General features: G+C 41.6%; 1 protein-coding gene across 3 annotated transcripts in view; it reads left to right on the top strand.

Annotated features, from left to right (window-relative positions):
• The window catches only part of LOC100736189 (solute carrier family 22 member 1), a 40,056-nt gene that overhangs the window by 4,836 nt on the left and 10,836 nt on the right, over positions 1-24,384 (top strand). For 2 of the 3 annotated variants that reach the window (XM_063233100.1, XM_013148880.3), the window contains exons 3-9: positions 221-375; positions 1,091-1,138; positions 2,714-2,882; positions 4,332-4,446; positions 4,629-4,735; positions 7,993-8,207; positions 10,241-10,349. In XM_063233100.1, coding sequence (XP_063089170.1) covers positions 221-375; positions 1,091-1,138; positions 2,714-2,882; positions 4,332-4,446; positions 4,629-4,735; positions 7,993-8,207; positions 10,241-10,349 — 918 coding nt within the window. The remainder of the gene's footprint in view (positions 1-220; positions 376-1,090; positions 1,139-2,713; positions 2,883-4,331; positions 4,447-4,628; positions 4,736-7,992; positions 8,208-10,240; positions 10,350-24,384) is intronic. The other variant, XM_003466328.4, reaches the window with a different exon arrangement.

Genomic DNA, 24,384 nt, shown 5'->3' with positions numbered 1-24,384 from the left:
AAAAGCCACATTTTGGGGAGCAGAGTCATTTGGAGAAAGGACAGATGGCATGGGAGCAGCTTGTGTCACAGCTACTTGTGGGGAAAGACTTTGGAGGAAACAGGGTCTTGTTTGGAGATGTGGTGGAGAAGCCTGGTACCCACGGGGCAGCGGTGTTGGGGGCCGTGGGGATGTACATAGCTGACTCCTCCTCCCCGCTCTTGCCTCCACTTCTCTGCAGGTTTGGCCGCAAGCTGTGTCTCCTGGGGACCTCCCTGGTCACTGCTGTGTCGGGTGTGCTGACAGCAGTGGCTCCAAACTACACATCCATGTTTCTCTTCCGCCTGGTGCAGGGAATGGTCAGCAAGGGCACCTGGATGACTGGCTACACCCTGAGTAATTACACATGGGGCGGAGGTTTCCTGTGTGAATGCACAACAGACGTCAGGTGGCACAGTCAGAGGGGACAAGCTGAACATGGAGATGGGGCTCTAGGGGACAGGGGGGTTTCCAGTGTGTGCAGAAATGGGGATAGTTAGCCAGTATGGTGGCACATACCTGTGATCCTGGCACTCCAGGAGGCTGAGGCAGGAGGACCACAACTTTGAGCCCTGTGTGCACAATTCAGTAACTTATTTTTCAAAATAAAAACATACAAAAGGCTGGGGATGTAGCTTAGCACAAAAGTCCTGGGTTTAACCGTCATACCCAAAAAGAAAGAAGGCAGGAAGAAAGGAAGGAGGGAAAGAAAAGAGAAGAGAAAAGAATAAAAATAAAAGAAAAGGTGACAGTTAATTGTATGTGTGTGGCCAGGGCCTGCATGGGGCAGGCGTGGCCTCCTTTTCACGGTACCACAGTAGGAGGTAGTGTGGGGCATGGAGACACTGGCTTTTAAAAAAACTTTTTAATATGAAAGAACTAGAAACTTCTTCAAAGAAATTAACAAACAAACAATCAAGCACTCAGCCAGTCTGAATGTTATTCCAGATGTAGGAGAGAGCGTAACAGTGGAAATAAGAGAAGCAGTAGCCTTCACGATTTTTAAAAAGCTGAGGTGTAAGCCAGCGCGGGTAGCCTATGTTTTAGTCTTTTTCTTCTTCACATTCTCTAGATGATAAGAACGAAAGGTCTGAAAACTCCCTTCCTGGAGAAAAGCAGCGTGAGTTATGAGTCCTTTCCCCAGTCTGTGAACTGGCACTTCGGAGCAGGGACGAGAAGCTACATTTTTGCTTTTTTGAGAAGAGAAAAGAAACAACCTTACTGGTCATTTGTGAGAACAGTGTCCTACCTCTTGGTTCTCCATAGTGGTTTAAAGGGCTGAGGGCAACCACAGTCCTGCCTTGAGAAACGGGAAAGCTGTCCACCGGCAGAACCAGAGAGGACGGGGCGCTCTGCCAGGTGCTTAGGCTGAGCAGCCTGAACTGGACATCACCTCCACCTCTGTCCTTTGCACCCTGTCTCCAGTCCATCAGTGAATCGTGCTGTCAGCTTTATTTTCCAAACCACAGAATCCCACCCTTTCTATGACCTTTGCTGGTTCAAGTCCCCAAATAGGCCTTTCAGATGCATCTGAAGGGGGTTCTAAACTCAGCAGCAAAGTGGAGGTGGCAGCTGGCTGCACTCTGCCGACAGTGGCTCTCTGTCACACGGGGGAAGACAGTTTGCATAGTGCACGCTGATCCCTACAGGGTCCCGACCCTGTGGCCCCTCTGAGCTGGACGCCACTCACCGCCTTGGCAGTCCACCCCTCCAGCCACGCGGGCCTCCTTACAGTCCCCACCTGGAAAGCAGTCTCCCGTCACCTGTCAGGCTTTGCTCCATCCCATCCCCGTACCCCACCAGCCTGTGTAACAACCTCTCTCCCCGCCCTGCTCTTGATTTCCCTGCCTGATCTGAGCTTTGGTTTCCCCAGAGTGGAACACATTTTAACTTAGCATATGATTTGTAGGATATGGTCAATAACTGTGGTGGCTGTTTAAATTTAAAACTTTACGACAGTAAAAGACACATTGCCACTAATCCTCCTCAAAATACTTGCCCTCACTTTGAACCCACTTTTCCCAGCATTCTCGCCTCTTCTGAACAGCTCTGGAAGTCCTGCTTCACAGGCATCGTTAGTTGTGCTGTTTTGGCTGCTTTAATGTCTTGATTGATTCAAAACATTTATATTTCACAGTCCTTTTGTGTTTGGAAAAGAGCTTGAAGCCACTTGTTAGATGGCTAACTCAGTGACTGAGTTAGATGAAGACTGTAATGTTTTTTTTTGAGAGAAATTGCTGTACATGGTTGCTCAATGCAGGGTGATCACAAAATATGGTGAATATTTAAGAAATTTTTTAATAGTAAGTCATTGCTTACGATCACATTAACTTACTATTACATTAACTCCCCTCCAAACACTCAAAATAGCCCTCTTTGCTTTGAATGTACATAACCCACTGTTCTTAGCAATGCGTCTTTTATTATAGTTTTTAATTAAGCATGCACTGTACTTTTTGATCACCTGTGTGTGCCCATTACATGGTCTGCCTGCTGTCCATCAGAATGAGGCCTCCTCTGTCTTCAGTGGGGGAGCCAGATGGCAGCAGGCGTGCTCTGGGGGAGAAATGGAGGACACATAGAAGTGAGTGTGGGTAGCTGGGTTGGACATGTGGGGACAGGACAGATGGATACAGATCCCTCCAGGGACCTCACATGTGCTGAGAGGTGCATGCTGATTACTTTTCTGTTTCAGTCACAGAGTTTGTTGGCTCAGGCTACAGAATGACAGTGGCGATCCTGTACCAGATGGGCTTCACGGTGGGGCTGGTGGTGCTCACCGGGGTGGCGTATGTCATTCCACACTGGCGCTGGCTCCAGCTGGCTGTGTCCCTGCCCACCTTCCTCTTCCTGCTGTACTACTGGTAATACTACCTGCTGGCTGCTCATGGGACGGGGGTCACTGGGAGGGAGTGGGGCCGGCGCCCCATGTAAGCCACCTCAGGGGGCCTTGGTGAGCACACACATGTGCACAGACCTGCTTCCAAAGCCACCCCTGCCACTGGGCCATTCTGATGTTGCCCAGAGACCTCAGACACAGCCTGTAAAGATGCACATGGGCCACCCGCCTAGACACAAGTTTTACTAGAAGTTGGACAAAACCTCATGGGTCACAAGTTTGGCTGTCTATCCCAAAGTCTGAAATGTGCATCTTCCAGAAACAGACTGGCCTCGGTGGGTCAGCCTCATGCCTGGGTGCAAGAAGCAGCATTCTAGGTGTTGTCAATGACCTGGACAATGAAATCTTGGAGATAACCTATGTAAAGTGTCCAGAACAGGGGTGAGGTGCAAGTGGGGTTGTTTTACCACACTGACCCTCCCCAGAGTCTCTCCAGTCCTGAAAGTCAGATGTTCTTACTTCACGGCCTACTTTATTATCATTCTTTTTCCCTTCTGCCTTCCTTCCTGTCAGCTCATTTTTAGGATAATATTGCTATTATTAACAGGACTCAGATATACCTCTTATTTAGCCACATATTTGGTACTTGGCTGAATGAATTTATGAGTGAAAGGGCTTCTCATTTTCCCTGGAGACTGTGCACAAGGAGCCTTATGAAAGAGAGTCATCCAACCGGAGTGTTATTCTTAATAGCTGTGAGCTCTTTGCAGAGTTTTCGGGGATAAGATAGATTTTATTGTGGTGGGAGGAGGTAGTATCAGAGAGAAATATCTTTATCCATGCACCTTTTGCAACACAGTATCTGTAGGTGACACTAAGTAGACTTGAGGTGTCTGAAGGAAAGCCAGCCTCTGAGTGTGCATATCTACAGCCTGGAAGTGCAGAGGAGCCTGTGGGAAAAGGAGGTCATCTGAAGAAAGGATGATTAGCCTAGGTCTGAGCTTCTAGAAGATGCTATGCCAGAGTCCCAGCCTCCAAGGTGCAAAATCTTGCCTCATTTGAAATAGACTGAATTTAAAGGTGTCTGATTTTAAAGGAAAATGAATATGGTATGTTTTGCTTGGGGGATGCTGTGAGAATGGGGGATGGTACCTGGAGTATCTACTCCATGTGAGTGTATTCCAGGGGGACAGGGACTGTCAGCTTTCAGGAAAGCTGGGCTCATGCGCCATAGAAAGAAGACAACACAGCATGCTGTATTTTCCTCTTCTCTGTAAGGCTTAACAAGTGGCTCTGAGCCCCAGTGACTCTAAAAGCTCTTGTGAGGGCCTCCAGGCCAGGTCACAATGAACTCAGATCTTGTTCACCATCTGCTTGAGGAGTAAGTTCCAAGCTCTGCACAACCAAGCACTGGTTAGCTGGAGTGTCAGATGATCTGGGGAAGATGCCTTCTGGTGACGAGCTGTGTCCACAGGTGTGTTCCTGAGTCACCTCGATGGTTGTTGTCACAGAATAGAAACACCCAAGCAATGAAGATCATGGACCACATCGCTCAGAAGAATGGGAAACCGCCCGTTGCTGATTTAAAGGTGACAGAGCCAGGACAGGGGTCCTTAGGTCATGGGGTGTGATTTGGAAATGTCCCTCGTGGCTGGAGGCAGGGGAGCCCTGCTCACCTATGGCTGTGAAGCCTTGTGGTGGCCTTGGCCCATCTGGGGCTCTTCCCTGAGGCACTGTCCTTGGTTGAGGTGTTGATCTCACTTTCTCTCAGATGCTCTCTGCGGAGGAGGAGAAGACGGAAAATCTGAGCCCATCGTTCATGGACCTGTTCCGCTCGCCGACTCTGCGGAAGTACACATTCATCCTGATGTACCTGTGGTAAGAGAGCTTCCCTGCGTGCCCTCAAGGCTTCCTCCCAATGTGCCTGGGTGAGGGGCCCATCCTAAATGCTCCCACACCTGGGTCTCCACCTACCTGTGGTAAGGAGCCTCTCTGTGAGCACCGGCGCATGCTGAGCCCACGCGCTGCCAAACATGGGTGGAAGTCAAAGTCCACAAATAAAGAAAAACCTTAATACTGCTGTTGAGTGCTCAAAGAGTGTTAAAGCATCTTATTTCTCCCTTAAGGACAGAATACTGGGGAAAGGTTCATTTCAGTGGTTGCCATCTGTCAATAGTTACAGGGTTGAAAAGAGCCGTGCCTTGACTTCCCATCCCCATGCCTCCTGGAAATCTCCTTTATTAATCCAAAACCTGACACAACCAACTAGCAGTATCTGTGCATCCTTGACCCATTGACTGGAAACATCCTATGTAGTATGGATCCTCCCCAGCCGTCTGTGCCCTCCTAAGGAATCCCTATCCTGTTCCCTCAGGACAGTGGGCCAACTCCTCCATGTGGGCATGTCATCAAAATAAAGCTATTCAGAAATGACTCTCCAAACACCCGGAGGATTTGGCAGCTGGATCCTGTGCCTCTCCCAGGGATCCCAGCTCGGCTTCCCATGGGCAGGTTCTTATGCCAGCATATAAGGTTCATTAGAATAGAGTTGAACTGGAAGGGTGGTACTTAGCACAGAATGGACTCTCAGTAAATATGTACTGACAGCTGAGTGAATAACCATTATTTCCCATAATCCACCCAATTCTCTAGGCACCAGGTTTGCTGTGCCTTGTCCTGCCTCACCAGTTACCCACCCCATGTCTGTGTTTGCAATGCGGTCCTGTGCCCTGCCACAGAATGACCCTTTATAAATCCTTCATGCAATTGGTGGCTTTCTATTGAAGCTGTTCAGCCCAGTAACATCTCCATGGAGGACCTGGGGCCATTGTTGCAAAGAGAGATGATTGCTTGCCTTCCTTTAAGCTTGTTTTCCTCCTCCTCCCTGACACACTCCTCCCAAGAGGGCATTTTCACTCTACTGCTCTCTTACTGATCCCCCAGTAAGCCCTTCCAGCTCAATCTTGAAAATGTCTCAGGATCGGCTGCTTCCCATCATGTCAGTAGGTTCCCTGTAAGGTGATTTCTCCAGCCTGCATTCCTGCAGAAGCCTCCAAGGTGGCACTGCTGCCCCCAGGTTGAGCTCACAAGGCAGGCAAAGTCTGTCCCTCCCTGTCCACGACTCCACTGAGAATAAGCCCAGCTTCTTTCCCAGACTTTAAATGAACTGGCCTCTGTCCTCTCTTTCCTTCCACCTGCTGCTTCTTGTTCCTGCAACCCAAAAGATCTGCCCAACACTTTTTGGAAGTGACCTTTAGGAAGTGCTGTCCTCTCTCTGTGTGTCCTCCTCAGCAGGGGAGAGATATGGTACCTAGTGCATTGTCATGTTGGGGGATATGAGTGTAAGGGCTTAGAAGTGTGTCCAATATAGATACAGGAAAGACTCAAGATCATGAGTGTTATTTTTTTCATAATATATATGTGCAATTCATGATTTCTGCAGAAAGGTGGCAGCCTGCATGTTTGTGAGTTGGTTTGTTGCTAGGATCATCAGAGCTATGCATTTTTTTTCTCTTAAGTCAATCTCTTCCTCATGTTTCCATTTAACTGACTAAATGGCTTGGAAGGGGCAGCACTACTCAGGCTTATGTGAACTCACTGAGGTTCAGCAAGTATCTTTCTTAATCCAAAAAACCCTGGTCACCTGTCCCTTTTGTCTGGTCAGGAATGACTTGGGACTGAAAGCTAAAGCATACCAGGATTCTGTAGCAGAGGCTTTACAAAACAAGGGATCTGTTAATTAGGGACATCCTATGTGATCTCAGTTTGAGGACTAATCAATAGCCAGTTCTCTTATTGGGATACTATAGTAATTCCTTATTTATTTATCTACCTATTTATTTATTTTGTTGAGATAGGGTCTCACTGTGTAGTTTAGAGGGGCCTTGAACTCACTATGTAGTCTAAGCTGACTTCAAACTCACGGCTATCTTCCTGCCTCAGCTTTCCCAGTGCTGGGATTACAGGCGTGGGCAGTAATTCCTTATTGGCCAAAATCTCATCATGCAAGGTAAACACTAATATGATTATGAAATGTTTGTAGCTTCCAAAATAATAGTGTCACATCCCCAAAACGGATACACAGGATCCTCTTTTTTAGGCGGGGTGCAGCACTGAGAATTGAACTCAGGACCTATGCATGATAGGGAAGCTACAATTTCAGTCCAGAAACTTCTAAAAATTGTTTCTGTATTCCTGGGATTAATCCCAGGGGCTTCTCATTGAGGTACATCCTTATCCCCTCTCCCTTATTATTTTGAGACAGGGCTTTGCTAAGTTGCCCTGGCTGAGCTAGAACTTGCTATCCTCCTGCCTCAGCCTCCCAGAGTGCTGGGATCACAGGCACGCACCACCAAGCCCAGCATTTGTTTTTACTTGACAGAGAGTGACTTGAGTCTGTGTGCCACATTCTGTAACATTGCTATGCTTTCCTCAATGGAGGACGGTGCAGTGAAAGAACAAAGTATGTAAATATTTGCAGTTAAAGACAGCACTGTCTAGTGAAGGACAGCATCAGGAGGTCAGAGAGGCTTGGCCAACATCTCATTCTGCTGAGCTCTGAAGAAAAACGATGATGAGGTCCATACGAGCTTGTCTTTATAAGTGTATACTATGTACTGGGAACCATAATAGGGATTTTTGCCCATTAACTCAATGAATACTGAAGACAAACCAGTGTGGTTTGTACTGTTATTATCTCAGTTACAGATGAGAGAAGTAAGGTCTGCAGAGAGGCTAATTAATTTACTGAAGATCACACAACACTTAGAAAGCAGCCTGATACTTAATGCTGCTCACCCACCTACTGCCTTTTCCTGCTAACCTCCCTGGAGACTTATTGGCATGTAGAGGATGCCAAGAGGGCCCCAAGTGTCTGACACCTGCCAAGTGCCTGACCCCTAAGTGTGCAGTGAACAGTAGCCACCTTTGTTTTTCATCTCCAAGATTCTTTGGGGTCCTCTAAGGCATACTCTCACCTCTATGGAAGAAATTTCTCATCAGGGCCCCTTCCAGGACCCCGTTCCTGATTCTGAGCCACTCCCCTCTTGTACTGCCAAGGCCCTTGTGTGTCTTTCACTTCTGGTTCTGCTCCCCACCTTTACCTGGCCGCTGACCACATTCTCTTCCTGGCTCAGGTTCACCTGCTCGGTGATCTACCAGGGTCTCATCTTGCACATTGGGGCCACCAGCGAAAACCCCTACCTGGATTTCTTATACTCCTCCCTGGTCGAATTCCCTGCAGCCTTCATCATCGTTGTCACCATTGACCGAGTTGGCCGCATCCGTCCTCTGGCTCTGTCCAATTTTGTGGCAGGAGCAGCCAGTTTAACCATCATTTTTGTCCCACCTGGTGAGTTATCCATTTCATCATTTTCCAGGAAACTGGATTGTGGAAAAAGTGTTGTAACTCATTTTGGTTTTCATCGATCAGCTTCTGGAACAAGAACAAAGGCAGGATGTCACCTTCGTTTACAATTTTTTTTTTTCAGTACTGAGGATTGAACCCAGGCTCTTCACACTGAGCTACATCCCCAGCCTTCTTTTCTGAAATTTTGTATTTTGAGAGAGAGTGTGAATAATGTTGCTAAGTTGCCCAGGCTGGTCTTAAACTTCTAATCCTCCCAGAGGATTAGACTCTCAGAGTGCTGTGATTATGCCTGGCTATGTGTGCAATGCCTGCTATTTAAAATTTTAAACTGAGGCATAACGAACACCGTGAGCAAGTTATGAGTGTGTGACCCATGTACTCAATGAGTGTTGACCCATGAAACTACTTGGATAGCATGAAGACATGACAGGGCAGTTCCATCACCTCAGATGTCCCCTTTTGCCCCTTCAAAATCGATGCCTGTCCCCAACCACAGCTCCTCTAACTCAATGAATCAGCCTTTCTTGCCCCTAAGCTGCACATAAATGGAGCCACACCAAATGTCCACTTTCTTTTTGTGTCTTATCACTATATCTGTGAAGTTTACACACGTTGTTAAATGAGAATGAAGTTAATTCCTTTAAAAAATTATCGTGTGGCCTCCAGTGAGTGACTTTCACTCTGCATGCCTATTGCAGTGCAGTGTCCCTTCCGTTGTTCTCAGAGTTTATCATCAGGAGTAAAGCTGTGAGTTACATCCTGTGTGTGTCTTTGGGGACCTCACATTCTGGCTTCCCTTGGGTACCCACGCATGAGTGCACTTGCTGGGTTCCAGGGCACATGAGTTTGGCTTTATTTTTTTTAACTTAATTTTTTTTTTAAAGTTTAGTCAATATACACTGCCTTTCCCAGAAGAGTTGGGCTGTTTTATACCCTACTTTTTTCCTAGTGACACATGAATATTCCTACAGCGTCACCAACACTTAGCATGCAGTCTTTTTAACATCAGCCTTTTGGTAGATGTGAAGGCTAGTCTGTAATTCTTACAACCCGTGAGAATCCAAGTTATGTGTAAAGGTAAAGCAGATTGTCTCTTGTTACTTTTCATTTGGGTATGCAATTGGCTTTTACTCTTGTTGCCTTTGGAAATGTTCAGTAAATATTGGACAGATTTGCTCTTTTCTCCTTTTTTATTGTTTGGGCTTTGCACTTGTTGGCTTAATGAGTCATTTTGGCAGGTACATATGCAAAGGACCATGGAAAATGTCCTGTGGTATCTGTGTTCTCCAGAGCTGTGCTGGAAATAAACTAGGAGCAGAGAAAGAAAGCTCAGTGGGGGAGGACAAAGCAAACAGGAAGAGAGCAGAGCAGTTTGGGAATAGATTCTCCATATTTTGTCCCCCATCTCCTGTTCTGGACTCCTGGGGAAGATGTTGCAAATGGTAGACTTCAGAAAATAACAGCACTGATGCTGGGAAGGAGAGTGCCAAATGGCTGAGCAGGGGGCTCTGGCCTGTAGAGTTCATGCAGGGTCCTCCACCCCACACTACTCCTGCACACACCATACGCCACAGCCCTGCCCTCAGTCCTGCTCACATTCTTCCCCTGTCACTCATTCCTTCCAGCAGTGCCCACAGGGACAGGGCTGCTTGGGTCCCCCCCAGATAAGAACCTCAAGCGGCCTGCAGGGAGGGTGCAACTTAGTGACTTAGCAAGACGCTGTCTCAAAAAGTCTAAACGAGTGGAGCCTGAGCTCCGTGCAAAGGCCTTTGGTTCCATCTCTAGTCCCACCCCTTCCCACCAAAAAAAGCTTACTCTTTCTTCTGCGCAGGGAAGTCTCACCAGGGCCCCAAACCTTTTGGGACTCAGTTTATCCAGAAAAGAGAGAGTTAGAGAGAAAAACTTGTTAGGCTCTTCCAACTCCAGTTGTCCAAGTACAACCCTGAGTGCTTCTCACTGCGCCTTGGGGAGAAAGGTCCCATCCCTGTGATCACTCTCCCAGTGCTCCTTTGCAGGTCTGGGCTGGCTACAAATCAGTTTGGCTTGTTTGGGCCGGATGGGAATCACAATTGTGTTGCAAGTGGCTTGCCTGGTGAACGCAGAGCTGTATCCTACCTTCATCAGGTGAGTGCTTGGAGGTAATGGCAGCTGTTGGAATAATAATTAAAAGTATTATGTGCATGCACCAACTCTCTCCAATGAATGTAAGCATCAGGTGTTAACAGATAGAAACAAAAGGCAAGGCCCATCAGGCTCAGTGAGGACCAGTGTTTTCAGGATGTCCCCTCTTAATAAGCTCGAGGTGGATAAACTCGGATATGGTATGATTAAGAACTCTTACTCAAAGAAGTGTGTGGGGTGGACCAAAAAACTGGGAACCTAAATTTTAACTGTGTACCTTTAAGTAGCACTAATTAGTTGTACCAAATTCAGTGGCTCTGTTGATACTCCAATCATCATTTTCTTTGACAGCTGATGTTTTGTATAAGGAGAAGCGAAGTGTTTCCGTACACACGACTCATGTTAGCCATTACATTTGTTCCTGAGAAGTACTACCCTGTTTCACAGAAGGAAGCTGAGGTTTAGAAAGAGCAAGAGACTTTCCAGTGTCATCTAGCTAGAGTGACAGGGCCAGGCCAGAAATGTATTATTGTTCGTAACAGAGGAACCTTCTAAAACACTGTGGTAAAATTATGCATAATAAAAAATTTACCATCTTGAACATTTTGAAATGAACAGTTCAGGAGTATTAGGTACATTCACATTGTGTCCCAGTCCCCAGAACTCTCATTTTGCAAAGCAGAAGTTCTGTGTGTTCCACAGCATCTCATCCTTTCCTCGTGGCCAGCCCCTTTCTGTCCCTAAGATTTTGACTACTCGAAGAACCTCATGGAAGTGGAATCATACAGTATCTGTCTTTTTAAGACTAGCTTATTTTTCTTAGCGTGACATCTTTCAGCTTCATCCATGTTGCTCTAATGACAGAATTCCCTTCTTGTTAAGTCTGAGTAGTATTGCATTGCATGCACGTGCCACATTTGTTCAACTACTCATCTGACTGTGGACGCTTGAGTTGCTTCCCACTTGTAGCTATTGTGATCCTGTTGGTTTGAACACAAGTGTACACAGATCTCTTGCAAACTCTGCTTTATTTTGCTTATATAGCCAGCACTGGAGTTACTGGATTGCATGCTAATTTTATTTTTAATTTTTTTGAGGAATCTCCTTGCTGCTTTCCATAATACCTGCACCATGTTACATTCCCACCAACAGTGCATGAGAGTCTCAGTGTCCACACGTTTCCTCACCAGCATCTGTTTCCTTCCCCCATTTCATAGTAGCTATTCTAATGGCTATGAGTTATATTGCACGTCGATTGTGATTTCTGTAATGGTAATGTTGAGCATCTCTTCATAATCTGCGGGCCACCTCTGTATCTTCTTTGAAGAAATTTCTAAGAAATATTTTTCCAATTCTTATGGTGGGCCATGTGGGTCATTTGTGGTTCATGTTGAGTTCTAGTATTTTAAATATTGTAGATATTAGCAATCTATCAATTTTGCAAATACTTTTCTTTCATTCCCTAGGTTGATTTTTCACTTTGTTGTATTCTTTGATTTATAGGTGCTTTTAATTTTGATATATTTCAATTTATCTCTTTTTATTTTTGCTGCCTATGCTTTTGGTGTTAAAAAATTAATTTTTTTAGGTTTTATATATATTTTAATCAATGTTTTAAAAAATTTTTTAAAAAAATTTATTAAAAGAGGAAAAAACAAAACAAAACAGAAAACAATACAGAATTCCAAAGGAAAAAAAGAAAAAAAACCACTAAGAAATCACTAGTTGATAAATTACATACTGTCATCTTAGAAATAGTTTTCAAGTTACAAAATTAAAGCATACAAAGTGGACATTCAATGAGTGAGACTGCATACAGTTCTGTTCAACGATCCAATATAGACTTAGTAATATGGTTATTAACCCTACACACTGAAATATACATGCAGTTATATCCTTTAGAGCTTTTCTTTTCCTCTCTTTTTTACAATAGCAATTACACATTTTTGGTTTTATTACTCCTACAGTTCTTATTACTTCTTACACTAGAGACACAATATGATATTTAAAAATATGATTCTTATTTATTTCACTTATGAGGATAGTCTCAAGTTGCCTCCATTTACCTATGAAGACCTCAACATCATCTTTTTTATAGCTGAATAATATTCCATTGTATGAAAATAAAACGTCTTTTTCATTCACTCTGTGGTTGATGGGCATCTTGGTTGTTTCCAAGATTTAGCTGTTACAAATTGTTCTACTATGAACACGGGTGCACATATATCACAGTGACATAATCTTTTCAGATTTTCTGGGAAAATACTCAGGAGGGAAATAGCTAGGTTGAATGGAATTTCCAATCCTAGTCTTCTGAGAAATCTCCATATTGACTTCCATAGTGTCTGCACCAGTGTATACTCCCACCAACACTGGAGCAGTGTTCCTTTTTCCCCACAGCCTTGCCAACATTTGTTATCAGTTGATTTCTTGATGGCAGCCATTCTTTCTGGAGTGAGATGATATCTCAGTGCTGCTTTAATTTGGATTTCTTGAATGACCAGTGATGGTGAACATTTCCTCATGTATTTATTTGCCATTTGCATACCTTCATCTGAGAAATGTGTGTTCATCTCAGATGCCCATTTTTGGAGATAGTCTTTGAATTTGGGGGGCTTAATGTTTTCCAATTCTTTATATGTTCTGGATATAAGTGCATGTAATTCTGGATATAATTGCTGGATATAATTCTTCCCCATTCTATTTCTTTTCACTCTGTTAGTGCTTTCTTTTGAAGTGCAGAAACTTTTCAATGATATGAGATCTCAGTTGTTGATACTTTGAAGTGTTTCCCATACAATTTGCATTTTCTTCATGAATTCTCTGCCTACTCCTATGTCTCCAAGGTTTCTACCTACCTTGTCTTCCAGTAGATTTAGTGTTTTTGTTTTAATATTTAGATCTTTGATCCATTTTAGACTTTAGTTTTGTGCAGGGTGATATGCATGGGTCTAGTTTCAGTCCAGCATGTGGAGAGCCAATTTTTCCAACATCATTTTTTTTGAAAGTAGTAAAATGCAACAGAACAAGACAGAATAAAGCCAAATGAGACCATGTAGTGAAACCGGTACAGAACTTCAAAGCAGTTAGCGGGATAACAGTAATAGGTATCACAGTATATTTTATTATCTTTACAATAGTTGTTCTTTCAATCACATATATCAAAATAAAATGAGATACAGAGCATTATAGAACTTATCAAAACAGAATATTGAATAGTGGAGTACCATTAATCAGAATAAAGCAAAACAATAATAAAATATTTGCCTTCAAAGAGATGGTAGAAGGAAATCCCCCTTATTTGCTATGACCAACCTCCCAAGAGATGCTCAGATTTCTGGTTCCCATTTGCTAATGGGGGGACAGGGGAAGGGAGGTAGGGAAGCAGGATGTTTGACTCTAGGCCATGCACCAGTAGGCTCACTATTGCTTACCAGGGAGGGGAGCTGCTTGCTTGGTTTCCCAGGGCCCTAAGTTCCAACATGGCATGGATCTCAGGAGACTGGTGGTTTTCCACCTGGAAGGGCCGCAGTCTCCAACATCATTTATCAAAGAGGCTATCCTTTTTCTAGTGAACATGTTTAGCCCCATTGTCAAATATCAAATGGCGGAGTGTCTTTGTAGTTGTGTTTGCATCTTTCAATCTGTTCCATTGATTCTCAGATCTATTTCTTTTCCAGTACCATGCTGATTTTATCACTGTGGCTTTGTAGTATAGTTTCAAGTCAGAAATTGAGATGTCTCCTGCCTTGCCTTTGTTGCCCAGAATTGCCTTGGCTATTCTAGGTCTCTTCTGCTTCCAAATGAATTTTAGGACTGTTTTCTCTAGATCTATGAGATATGTCAATGATATTTTGACTGGGATTACATTAAATTTGTATAACAGTATTGGGAATATGGCCATTTTCACAATGTTGGTTCTTCCTAGCCAAGAGCAAGGAATATCCTTGCATTTTCTAATATTCTCTTCAAACTCCTGTTTTACTGTAGCATCATTTTCAGCATATAGGTCTTTTACATTCTTGGTTAGGTTGATTGCTAAGTATTTCATAATTTTAGATGCTATTGTGAAAGGCGATATTTCCATCCTTTCCTCTTTCGGTGAGTTTTTTGTTTGTGTACAGGAATGCTATTGATTTTTCAGCATTGACTTTGTATCCAGCTACACTGCTGAATTTGTTTATTACCTCCAGTAGTCTTTTAGTGGAGTTTTTTGGGTCTTCTGTATAGAGTATCATATTATCTGCAAATAGTGATAGTTTAACTTCTTCCTTTCTTATCTTTATTCCTTTTATTTCTCTTTCCTATCTGATTGTCCTGGCTAGTATTTCCAGAACTATATTGAATATGAGTTGTAATAGTGGACATCCTTGTCATGTTCCTGATTTTAGTGTGAATGCTTTCAATTTTTGTCCATTTATTTTATTGTTGGCTGTCAATTTGTCATAGATGGCCTTTATTTTATTTTTTTTTTAATTTTATTTAAGGAGAAAAGAAAAAAAAAGCAGGGAAAGGGTACAAGTTATACAGATTTACAGAAAAAAATGAACAGTAGGAAATCACTAGTTAATGGATTACATATTGTCATCTTAGAAATAATTGTTCAAGTCACAAAATTAAAGCTTGTAAAGTGGACATTCCATCAATGATACTGCAAACAGTTCTGTTCATTGATCCAATAAAACTCTGTGATATCATTTTCTATCTTATACACTTAAATATACATGCAGTTATATAGTTTGGAGCACTTTCTTTTCCTCTCTTTTGTACCATGACTATTACACATTTTGGGTTTCATTGCTCCCACTGTTCTTATTACTTTTTTGGAAGAGAGTAAAACCAAATGTGACATAACAGAACAGAATTGGTCAAGTCAAAAGGGTGGACATAATAGATAATGTAAAAACATAATACAAGGTGATCAACAATGGTTACTATAATGCCTCCCGCTATCTCTAATAGAATTGCCTATATCGTTAGTTATAATACAATTGAACAAAACAGTAAAGAATAAAACCGACAAAACCAAAACATTGGAGACATTGTAGGTCTTCAAAAGTAGATAAAAGTCAACAAGAATGGGCGTCATAATGAATCTCATTATCTTCACAGCTGATGCCTAAACTTTCGAACCTGATACTATCCAGCAAAACAGAATAGGGGAACATCAGTTAAAAACCAGATGGTGAGAGTAATACAGGGCTTTAAATCAAGGTAATGAAAAGTCAAAGTGGGTTACTATAATATATCCTGCTATTTTTTTCCTTTAATTAAAAGGATAAAGATAAAAAAGTAAATAATGGAGTGGAGATTGAGATAAAAGAGGGCATAACAACGAAACAGTGCAGATCAAAACATAACCATTTAAGCAGAATAGTGTTTCACCATCAGATAATCCTAACCTAAAAGTAGTTACCATATTGTCTCTTTCTTTGAAATCCTTGAGTACAACTTCATATACTGTAGCATTAAGTATATCAAAACAATGTAAAACCATTCAAGAGAATGACAGCATTACAGAGTATTTAGAATCGACTAACAGAAAATGAATAATGGTTTCTGTATAATCTCCTTGTCTTTACAAGGTTTTTGCTTATACTATCGTACATAATAAAATCCAGTAAGATACAACCTATTTAGACCATTAGAGACAGAAGGACAAAAGCTAGATGAGACTTCAAAACAAGATGATACTAAATCAGTATTACCTATTAAGATGTCATTTTCTCCAAAATAGCTGTTCCTATCATCCAATCTTCTCTGCCTCATTTCTGTTGAGCTCTTTTTCTGTCAATAGCTGTCAGTTTGTCTTCTTCATTTTGTTCTCTGCTCCATTCGTTGTGGCCTCTCTGCCATTATTTCTGGATCCTTTGTATTTTTCTTTTTTTAGAATATCCTGCAATACTCTCTGTAGAGTTGAATTGGTGGTTGCAAATTCCCCCAGTTCCTCTTTATCCTGGAAGCACCTTGTTTTTCCATCAATTTCCAGGGACAGTTGTGCAGGATATCTCAATCTTGGCTGGAGATTATTATCTTTCAAAGCTTGAATTATTTCCCCCCACGCTCTTCGTGATTTGATGGTTTGTGCCGAGAAATCTGCTGTAATTCTGATGGGTGTTCCCTTGTAAGTGGTCTGTTTCTTGTCTCTTACAGCTTTTAATATTCTGTTCTTGTATTGAATTTCTGGAATTTTTATTATTATATGCCTGGGTGTTGCTCTGTTTGGGTTGTAGGTAGCTGGGGTCCTGTATGCCTCATACATCTGAGTATCTTTACCTTTTGCTAAATTAGGAAAATTCTCCTGGATTATTTCTGTGAGTAGCTTTTGTAGTTCACTCGTTTGTGTCCCTACTTCTTCTTTTATGTTCTTAATCCTTAAGTTATGGATCCTCTTATCATCTTCTTGTCTTTGTATTATTGCTGTTTGTTTTTTTGTTATTTTTAAGAAGTTTTTCATTTCATTCTCCCATATTACAAGTCTGCCCTCCAGTTCAGATAGTCTGTCCTTAGTTTCTTTCAAGCTGTTATGCCAGTCTTCTATAGACTTCTTAGTATCTTGGTAGTCCCTTTGAACCTGTTTCACGTATTCTATGCTTTCTCTGTTTTCTCCATCAAACAATTCTCCCCTTTTTTTCTGTTCTTCCATTCCACCGCCTGTTTTTTCTTGGGTGGTACTTAGCATTTCTCTAACTATTCTGCATACTTCTAGCTTCAGGTCGTTGATAACTTCATTCCTGAATTGGTCTATGAGGCTCTCTATATGGTGCCTTATGTATATTGGTGCGGTGTCTGCTATTGCCTGTTTCTCAGAATTGGGGGCCGAGGAGCCTTTCTTGTTGCTGCCTCTTCCCATGCTGCCTCTTCTTCTCTGTTCCTTATATATGCAAGCTTATATAAGAGGCCCAGCTTCTCTCCCAGTCAGCCACAGCCTGATCGAATTGCGCCAGTTAGGTGTTCCCGCTCACCGCTGCGCACCAGGGAGTTACGGACCAGGCAGCCTACGCGTCTCCCCTCCCGGCCACCGTCAGGCTCTGGGATCTGGGTTGGGACAGTCTACCAGGTCCGCCGGCAGCGTCACGCAGGCCAGGCACTTTTTTTTTTTTTTTTTTTTTTTTTTATTTAAGAGGAAAAAGAGAAAAACACAAAACAAACCAAAGCGGCGTAAGGGTACACGCAATACAGAACTACAAAACAAAACAAAACAAAAAACCATAACAGTAAGAAATTACCTGCTAGTAGATTACACACTATTTTCTTGAAAATAGTTCCTCAAATCACAGTATCAAAGAACACAAGGTGGACATTCAAACAGGGAGACTGCAAACAGCTGTGTTCAATGTTCCAAAAACATTGATAAAGTCAGCTATTTAACACCCCCAAACACACTTGCTGTTATATCCGTTAGAGCTCCTTTTCTTTTTTTTTTTCCCCTCTCTTTTTTACAACAAAATTTACACATCTTGGATTTTATTACTCCTTAGTGCTTATTACTTTCTTTGGGGGGGGGAAGAATACAGTCAAATATGGCAAAACAAAGCTGTCAGTCAATACCAAGGATAGACGTAGCACATGGTGTAGAACAGAGTACAAGTTTATCAACAATGGTTATCAACGTTGTCCCTTGTTTCCTTAAAAAGAATTGTCTATCTTATTAGATATTATAAAGTTGGACAAAACAGTAGAGAACAAGACCAATAAAACTTAGGCGTTGTAAACATTACAGGATTTCCAAAGAAGACAATAGTCAAACCAGAATGGGTATCTTAGTGAATCTTATTGTCTTCAAAGTAGTTGCCTATGTCTTCAAACTTGATACTATCATATAGAATGGAACAGAGTCTAATCAGTCAAAACAAGATCGTGGGAGTACTACAGGACTTCAAAACAAGTTAATAGGAAATCGAAAAGAGTTACTATTTATATATCCTAATTTTTTTGAATTTTTTCTTTAATTAAGACAAACATAAGAAATGACTAAATAATTTTTTTTGAAACAATAAGGGGGAGATTGAGATAAAACAGGACATAACAATATAACAATAGAGGTCACAGCATGACTGTTTCAATAACCTAGTACTTCACCACCTTATAACCTGACTTAATAGTAGTTACCATAGTGTCTTTTTCCTTGAAATATTTGGGTAAAACTTCATATACTCTAGCTTCAAATATTTTCATATCAAGAAGCCCAGAATAAAGCCTTTCAAATTAATGAGTGAAAACTTTATAAGGCTTCAAGGCCACCTAATGGGGAATCATGATTACCACATATTTTTATATATTTGAATCATTACTTACATTAGGGAAACTATTCGGTATTCACACATGCGAGATTGATTTATTTCACTTATGAGTATGGTCTCAAGCTGTGCCCATTTATTGATAAATATCTCAATGTGATCCTTCTTTATAGCTGAATAATACTCCATTGTATAGAAATACCACAACTTTTTTATCCATTCCTCAGTTGATGGGCACTTGGGTTGTTTCCAAGATCTGGCGATTACAAATTGTGCTGCTATAAACATAGGTGCACATATATCACTGTGGTATGATGCTTTCAGTTCTTCTGGGAATATGCCTAGAAGTGGAATAGCTGGAATAAATGGGATTTCCAGTCCCAACTTTTTGAGAAATCTCCAGACAGATCTCCACAAAGGCTGTACCAGTCTACACTCCCACCAGCAGTGCAGGAGAGTTCCTTTTTCCCCACAGCCTCTCCAGCATTTGTTGTCGGTTTTCTTGATCCTGGCCATTCTTTCAGGAGGGAGATGGTATCTCAGTGTGGTTTTAATTTGCATTTCTCTAATGACCAATGATGATGAGCATTTTTTCATGTATTTATTTGCCGTTTGCATTTCTTCATCTGAGAATTGCATATTCATCTCAGATGCCCATTTTTGGATTGGATCTTTGAATTTCGGAGGTCTGAGTTTCTTTAATTCTTTGTATGTTTTAGACAAGAGGCCCTTGTCTGAGAGAGAGTTCACTAAAATCTTTTCCCAGTTTGTGGGTTTTCTTTTCACTATGTTGGAGATTTCTTTTGACATGCAGAAACTTTTTAATAAGAAGTGGTCCCAGTTATTGATTCTGGGAAGTATTTCCCGTGCGGTTTGAGTCCTGTTCATGAATTCTTTACCTACTCCTATGTCTCCAAGGTTTCTACCTATTTTGTCTTCCAATAGATTTAGTGTTTCTGTTTTAATATTCAGATCTTTGACCCATTTAGATTTTAATTTAGTACATGGTGATAGACATGGGTCTAGCTTTAGTTTTCGGCAAATGGAGAGCCAGTTTTTCCAGCACCATTTATTAAAGAGACTGTCGTTCTTCCAGTGAACCTGCTTGGCTCCTTTATCAAAAATAAGGTGGTTGAGTGTGTTTGTAGTTGTGGTTGTATCTTCTAATCTATTCCACTGATCTTCAGCTCTGTTTTGATTCCAATACCATGTTGATTTTACTACTGTTGCTTTGTAGTATAACTTCAAGTCAGGGATTGTGATGCCTCCTGCTTTGTCTTTGCTGCTTAGAATTGCCTTTGCGATTCTAGGTCTCTTCTGGTTCCAGATGAAATTTAGGAGTGATTTCTCTAGATCTATAAGGTATGTTGATGGTATTTCTATTGGGATTGCATTGAATCTGTATAACAGTTTTGGGAGAATAGGCCAGGCACTTTTCACCAATCCCGCCCAAGAGGGGGATGTATGGCTGGAGTCGCCACCGCGCCCCGCTCCCGCAGGACTGCTCAGACCCAGAAAGTCCTCCGCTGGAGTCAAACTGTGGTAGAGTGTCAGCTTCTCTCACTCACCTCACCACAAGTCAGTGCACGCCTCCCTGCCGTTCGCAGATTGCCGTTCTCAGAGCTTCTGCGCGTCTCTCTCCTTGCCGAGCCACTGTAGAGGCAGCCAGCCGCCGTGCGGCGGGAAACCCAAATCGCGGCTTACAATGGCGCGGGGTCCGGCCTCCACACCGAGGCTTTTCTGTTCCTGTTTTAGCACCAGGAATGCATTCCAAGTTGGTTTCTCTCAGCCCAGTTCGTTCCTGAGTCAGCGGAGCATATCTCCACCTGCTTATGTCTCCTTAGTCCGCACCATTCCTGGCTTCTGAGCCGAGTCTTTCAGAGAGCCTCCGGTAGTTGCTGTTATCTGTCCGCCATGTTTTCCCGGAAATTCATAGATGGCCTTTATGAGATTGAGGTAGATACCATGTATTCTAAGTTTCTGAAGGTTTTTATCATGAACATGTGTTGGACTTTTTTTTTTTATCAGTACCAGGGATCGAACTCACGACCCTGCGCTTACAAAGCAGGTGCTTATGCCGCTGAGCTAAATCCCCAGCCCCCATGTGTTGGACTTTATCAAAAGCTTTTTCTGCATCTGTTGAGATGATCATGCGGTTTTGTTTTTGGCTCTGTTGATGTGGTGTATTACATTTATTGATTTGTGTATATTAAACTATCCCTGCATTCCTGGAATGAATCCCACTTGGTTGTGATGTATAATCTTCTTGATGATTTGCTACATTCTATTTGCCAGTATTTTATTGAGAATCTTTGCATCAATATTCATTAGTGCGACTGGCCTATAGTTTTCCTTTTTGGTTTGACCTTTCACTGGTTTTGGTATCAAAGTAATACTTGCCTCCAGGAATGATTTAGGGAGGATTGCTTCCTTTTCAATTTCATTGAAGAGTTTAAGGAGTATTGGCATCAAATCTTCTCTAAATTTCTTGTAGAATTCAGCCATGAATCCATCAGGACCTGGGCTTTTTTTTGTTGGTAAGTTTTTAATTATGTTTTCAATTTCAGTGGCTGATACTGGGTTATTCAAAATTGCTATATCTTTTTGGTTGAGCTTTGGTAGTTCATATGTTTCTAGAAATATGTCCATTTCCTCTGTGTTTTCCATTCTATGTGAGTAGAGATTTTCAAAGTAGGTATTCATGATCTTTTGAATTTCCATCGGGTTTGTAGTAATTTCCCCCTTTTCGGTCCTTATTGCATGAATTTGGGTTTTCTTTCTTTCTTTTTCTTGATAAGGTTAGCTAGAAGTTTGTAAATTTTGTTTATTCTCCCAAAAACCCAGCTTTTTGATTCATTAATTCTTTGTATTGTTTTTTAGTTTCAGTTGCACCGATTTCTGCTCTAATCTTTACAATTTTCTCTCTTTTATGAGAGGTTTAACTTGCTCTTCTTTTTCTAGAAGCTTGAAGTGAAGCTTAGGTTATTTGTACTTGTTCTGTTTTCTTTATATGCCAATTTATTGCTATATATATATTTCCCTCTTAAGACTGCTTTCATTGTATCCCACAGATTGCGGTACGTTGTTTTTTTTCATTTTCATTGAATTGTAGATGTTGCTTTATTTCTTCTTTAATTTCATCTGTAACCCACTGGCTGTTCAGAAGGTTGTTATTTAATTTCCATGTATTTATGCAGGATTTGAAATTTCTTTTGCTATTAATTTCCAATTTCAGTGTGCTATGGTCAGATATTAGGCATGGGATAATTTCAATAACTTTGCATTTACTTAAGAATGTTTTATGGGATAATATATGGTCTATTTTGAAGAATGTCCCATGTGTAGATGAGAAGAATGTGTATTCTGATGTGGTTGGGTGAAACACTCTATAAACATCTACTGATTCCAATTGTTTACAGGTTATGATTCAGTTCTATTTTTTCTTTGCCAACTTTTTGTCTGGTTGATCTATCTCTTTGTGACAATGGCATATTAAGGTCCCCTGTTATAATTGTGTTCTAGTGTATTTGGTTTCTCATGTCTATTAGTATTTGTTTTATATAGTTGGGTGCTCCTGTATTTGGTGTATATATATTTACAATTGTTAGTTTTCCCTCTTGAATTTTTCCACTAATGACTATGTAGTGACCTTCTTTATCTATTTTAATCATTTTAGGTTTGAAGTTCACATTGTCTGTAAATAGAATAGTTACCCCTGCTTTTGTCTGGGTTCCTGTTGCATGTAATACTGTTTTCCATCCTTTGACTTTTAATCTATGAGTTTCATTTTGGGTCAGATGTGTTTCTTGTATACAGCGTATTGTGGGAACCTGTTTCTTGATCTATTCTGTCAACCTATTTCTTTTGATAGGTGAATTGAGGCCATTTAGATTTATGGATCTAACTGATATGTACTGGCTTGACTTTGCGATATTATGTTCTAGTTGTTTGCTTTCTGCTTTTCCCCCTTGTTTAATTGCTTGTCCTACCTGGTGGTTTCTTTCTGTTGTTGTTCTGGAGATTGTGATCATTTTTATCTCTATCTAGTATGTCTTTCAATACTGTTTCTAGGGTTGGTTTGGTGGACATGAATTTCGTCAGTTGTTCTTTGTCATGGAAGTATCTTGTTTCTCCACTAAATTTGAATGAAGTTTTTCTGGGTACATCAGTCTGGGGTGAAAGTTGTTTTCTTTTAGGACTTGAAATACCTCGCTCCAAGCTTGTCTTGACTTGAGGGTTTGTGCTGAAAAATCTGCTGTGGTTCTGATGCGCTTTCCTTGATAGGCAAGTTGTGTCTTTTCTCTAACAGCTTTTAGTACTCTGTTTTTATGCTGCATGTCTGGGAGTTTAATTATTATATGTTGGGTGTAGATTCATGTTGGTTGTGATTATTTGGTGTTCTATATGCCTCACTTATCTGCATATTAGATTTTTTTCCCCATGTTTGGGAAATTTTCTGCTATTACTTCTGTGAATATTTTAGTTATGTCATTTGCATTGACTCCTGCATCTTCACTAATGCCTATTAATCTTAATATTATTTCTCTTGGCATCATCTTGAAGCTGCTGGATTGTCATTTCATGCTGCTTTGTTATTTTTAAAAGTTGTATCCTTTCATACTCGCTAATTGTGATCCTGTCGACAGGGTCCCAAATCCTGTTCTCAGCTTCATTTAAATGGTTTGCCAGCTTTCAATAGAATTTTTTGTTTCTTGGATGTCTCTTTGAATTTGTTTCATGAATCTGCTGGTTTTCTATATTGTTCATTCAAAGTTTCAATGAGTTTCCCATGCTCTTGTACTTTTTCTCTATTTCTTCTTTTGCTGCACTGAGCCACTCCTTTACTAAGGTTGTTATTTCTGTCTTTACATGGGGGACTACTTGTAATTTGATTTCCTCTATAGCTTCACGGAGGTTTTTTTTTAAATTTTATTTACTATCTTTTCAGAGATTTCCAGTGTGTTACTTTTGAAGTCCCCTATTTCAATGTCTTCTGTACTTGCTCCTGATGGACTAGATGTTTGAGAATGCATTTTGCTGTTTTGCTTTGCCATTTCCCCCTTTTGGGGTAATATTTGGTCCTTCAATGCCACTAGTGTCAACTGTTGGTAGTGTATATCTTGTGGTTCTACTGTAAAGTTGATGTTTGTCCAATTTCTGGATCCCACAATGAAGAGGTGGGCCAGTCACCTGAATTCCCCCTGCAGGGCCTGTTGGGTGAGTCCTATGTTCTTCCTATGCTTACAAGCCTAGGAGTACTGATGGAAATCAACCCTAGTTCCTGCTGTTATTATGTCTTCAGGTTGTCTAGAGTCACAGGTCTCCCTGTTTATAGTGTTTGTCTCATCTGGGACCCTACTGTGTCTCTGGGTGTTCCACAGGCTCCCTAAATTTTCTCCAGGTTGGAGGAGGCCTTGTTGGCACCCTTCTGAAGCTACCTGATATTCTCTGTGTGGAGGAAGGACTCACCCACTCACTTGCCAAGCTCACCTATAGCCTACTTCTGGATGGGGCTTCTCTATTGCTCCTGTTTACCCACTGAACGTGGCAAACTCTATTCCTATTTTAGGGGCAAATCCACCTCACTGATTGAAGCCTGCTGAGTTCTTACTGAGTGTTCCCTCAATACTGCATGGTTAATCCATTGCAATCCAGGGTTCTAGGGGAGGTGTGGGAGCCAAAGATCAACAGCAATGCTAGGTCCAGGAGGTGGGGGGGATTCCCCATGGCAGTAGTAGGACTGTGGGGGTGCTCATCACATGTTGGGGTTCCTAGGTCCTGAAGTGGCCAGGACTGTG

The sequence above is a fragment of the Cavia porcellus genome, unplaced genomic scaffold (assembly GCF_034190915.1).
Source record: "Cavia porcellus strain 051 isolate PalLab524CR breed Dunkin Hartley unplaced genomic scaffold, mCavPor4.1 scaffold_22, whole genome shotgun sequence".
Classification (NCBI taxonomy): Eukaryota; Metazoa; Chordata; class Mammalia; order Rodentia; family Caviidae; genus Cavia; species Cavia porcellus.
The sequence above is the reverse complement of the archived record's forward strand: the minus strand, read 5'-3'. Positions and strand labels throughout refer to the sequence as shown.